Raw genomic sequence first — 3,153 nt, forward strand, 5'->3', positions numbered from 1 at the left:
TTGTCGTCATTAAGCCGGAAGTAAGATCAGAGGTTTGTTAGGAATCCTACGAGATCCTCCTTAGTTCCTCTATATTTACTAGGCAGTTTAATCTTAATGTAACTCGCTTTAGCGGTCTCGAGCGTCTCGATTTTGGCGTAGGCCTTGTTAACTAACTTCTACAAGTACTTTTCATAGTTCTCGAGTTCCTTGATTCGAGCTTAAGCAGCCTTGTCTCTCTAGTCTAACTCCTAGATCCGTTACTAGAGTTAACTAAGCTAAGTAAGCAGTTGTTCGGCCATGACGTTAGTAGCCATGTCGATATCGAGGTCGAAGTTACCTCCGTTCTAAACCATAATAGAACAAAGGGAGTAGTAATAACGTATGACAAACCTAACTTAGACTTCTTCTAAAAGGGTCTAGACAGAGGTAGGTAAAGCGGGACAAGTAGGTAGGTCGTCTAAGGGATTTGGTAAAGCCAAAGGGTTTATAATAACACTTAGAGTTATCTCTTATAGTAATTAGCAATACTTGGTATAAGTATTGTAATTGTAATTGTTACTACTGGTGAACTCCTAGAGTCCATTATAACGAGTGACTATTTATATGTATATATAATCCTAGTGATCATTCCTGATCATGGTGATCGTAAGTGATTGTATGGTGGTGATTACCCTGATCACTGGTGAGCGTAGTGATCACTGTGCTTCCTATGCTATAATTGGTCCTTTCGTTCCTTTGACTTGATTGGCCCATTTGTGCTAGTGGCTTAGGCAGCATCTGTATGTATATTTCTATGACATAGATCGGATAATTAAAATATAATCTATTAAGCTTCTTTAAAAAGAAGGCTATAGGATATAGCTTTCCTTGTTTATCTCGTTATCCTAATTGTCCTCTAATAGTATAGTCTAAAGCGTCCGTTTCTACCTCGAATGGCTTCTTAAGATTTGGTAATACTAGTACTAGATCTTTAGTAATAGCGTCATAGATCTATATAAATACTTACTTGTGCTATTCTTTCTATTAGAATTTAGCGTTCTTCTTTATAAGTTTATACAAAGGTCATACAATTGCTCTAAAGTTCCTAATGAACATTTGGTAGAAGTTTATAAATCTGATAAAGCTTTATACTTCTATAACTAATGTCGGTTATAGCTAATTCTTAATAACTTTAACCTTTAAAGGTTTTATCCGAATTTGTCCTAGGGATATTTCGTATCTTGAAAACACTGTTTCCCTAATATAGAATTTGCTCTTTTCTTTATTAACTAATAGTTTATACGCGTATAGCGCGTCTAGCACTACTTTTATATACTTCTGGTATTTGTCTATCGTTTTAGAGAAAATAAGTATATTGTCGAGATAATATACCGTAAATTTATTAAGAAAGGGTCGGATAGCTTGATTAATTAGGGCTTAGAACGTTGCTAGCGTGTTTATAAGTCCGAATAGTATAATAAGGTACTTATAGTAGCTATAGGGTATCTTAAAGGCCGTTTTCTACTTGTCGCCTTCTTTGATCTATATATAGTTATAGGCTGATAGCAGGTTAAGATACGTGAAATATTAGGCCCTTGTTAACTAATCTCGGAGCTATAAGATTAGTAGTAACGGGTATCGGTTTTTTATAGTCTATTCGTTAAGTTACTAATAGTCGACATATAACTATAGCTTTCTATCTTTCTTTCTATCTTTCTTAGGTATAAATAAGACTAGGTAGCCTACTAGCGATGTCGACAGGTAGATATATCCTTTTCAAAGGTTCTCCTCTAAATATTGCTTAAGTTCTTTATTCTAAGTCTGGCTTATATAATAGATCTTAAAGAACTTTAATCGTGCTCCTTCCTTAAGCTTGATCTCGTAATCCTATAGGCTATATTCTAGTAGTCCTTCTAGATGTTTCGGTTCAAATGCTAGGTATCCTTCGTATTCCTTTAGTACTTCCCTAGTCTTGTCTTGTCTCTTGGTTTTCTAATAGTATACAAACTTGGTTCCGTCTATAGCGATACTAGCGATTTCTCCTATCTTAACCTACTACTCTAATTATAGTACTCCGTATTCGTCAACGGAGAGAACAGCTATTGGCAGTTTAGCTCGTTCTTTCTATTATAACGTCGGTATTATTATACCGCTTCTTCTAGAGTCTATAGTAGTTTGCCTACCACTGTCTATCTCTTATAGTAGATCTATAGGATATATCTTCCCTTAAGCATTGTCTGCTTGCGATCCTTATACGCTCCCTATCTTACTAGTTAAATACGACTCTGTTTAGGGTTATAGATAGCTACTATTCTTCTAGCTAATGTCTAGGTTATAGTCTTTATACTATAGTAACCTTAATATTATATCTTTGTCGTTACCTATATCTACGATATTAAATATAACTGCTATAGTCTTTCCTACTATAATAATGTCAATCGGTTCGGTCTCTCTATATACCTATTACGTTAGAAATAGCCCTTTGACTATACTATACTTCCGCTTTATTCTCTAGGGTATCTATAGCTAATTTATAAGTGTCGGCGAAATTAGGTTTATCTCTACTCTATTATCTACTAGTACAAGCATTTTATACTATTTCTATTATACTATTATCTATAGTTACTTGTCTTATTACCGTTATCTAAAGATTACGGCAATTTCCTATATTTCTGCTAGGAGGTCTCGATATAGTAGTCTCTTATACTAGTTCCTCCTATACTACGCTACTACCTACTGCTATATAGGCGTTAATAGTTTCTAGGCCCCTCGAAGGGCCCTGACCCGTTTCCTAGGTCAGTGCTAACCTCTTTGGTTGTTTGGCTAATAGCGGCTTCGTCGATCGTACTTATTTCCGTAAGCCATTAAGTGCTTACGGCTTTCTACCATTAAGTCTGTTCTACTTCTCGTTATATATGCTATAGCTTCATCTAAAGCTCCCGAATTCGCGATTTCTTTTCGTCTATATAATAGAGGCAATTATTACTCTAGTACAAGTCTCATATGTCTCGTCCTATTCTATAGTACCTAGGCTAGGCTTATCTTAGAACTATTGTAATACCTTCTAGATTATAGGCTTCAATCTTCTAGAGCAATTCGACTGCTTTGTTTCCTATATCGTAGACCTATTCTATAGGGCGTAAGCTTCTGTCTTCATTTCCTTGTTAGGTTAGCTAGTGATTATTTTCGAAT

General features: G+C 35.4%; 1 protein-coding gene across 1 annotated transcript; it reads right to left on the reverse strand.

Moving 5' to 3' along the window:
* Positions 1-1,137: 1,137 nt before the first annotated feature.
* MYCTH_2069219 (uncharacterized protein) lies at positions 1,138-1,347 on the reverse strand (the record flags this gene model as incomplete). The annotated part of the gene is made up of 1 exon (XM_003666341.1): positions 1,138-1,347. A coding segment is annotated over one exon (210 nt), but the record flags the coding sequence as incomplete, so codon positions are not given.
* Positions 1,348-3,153: the final 1,806 nt, after the last annotated feature.

The sequence above is a fragment of the Thermothelomyces thermophilus genome, chromosome 6, assembly GCF_000226095.1.
Source record: "Thermothelomyces thermophilus ATCC 42464 chromosome 6, complete sequence".
Classification (NCBI taxonomy): Eukaryota; Fungi; Ascomycota; class Sordariomycetes; order Sordariales; family Chaetomiaceae; genus Thermothelomyces; species Thermothelomyces thermophilus.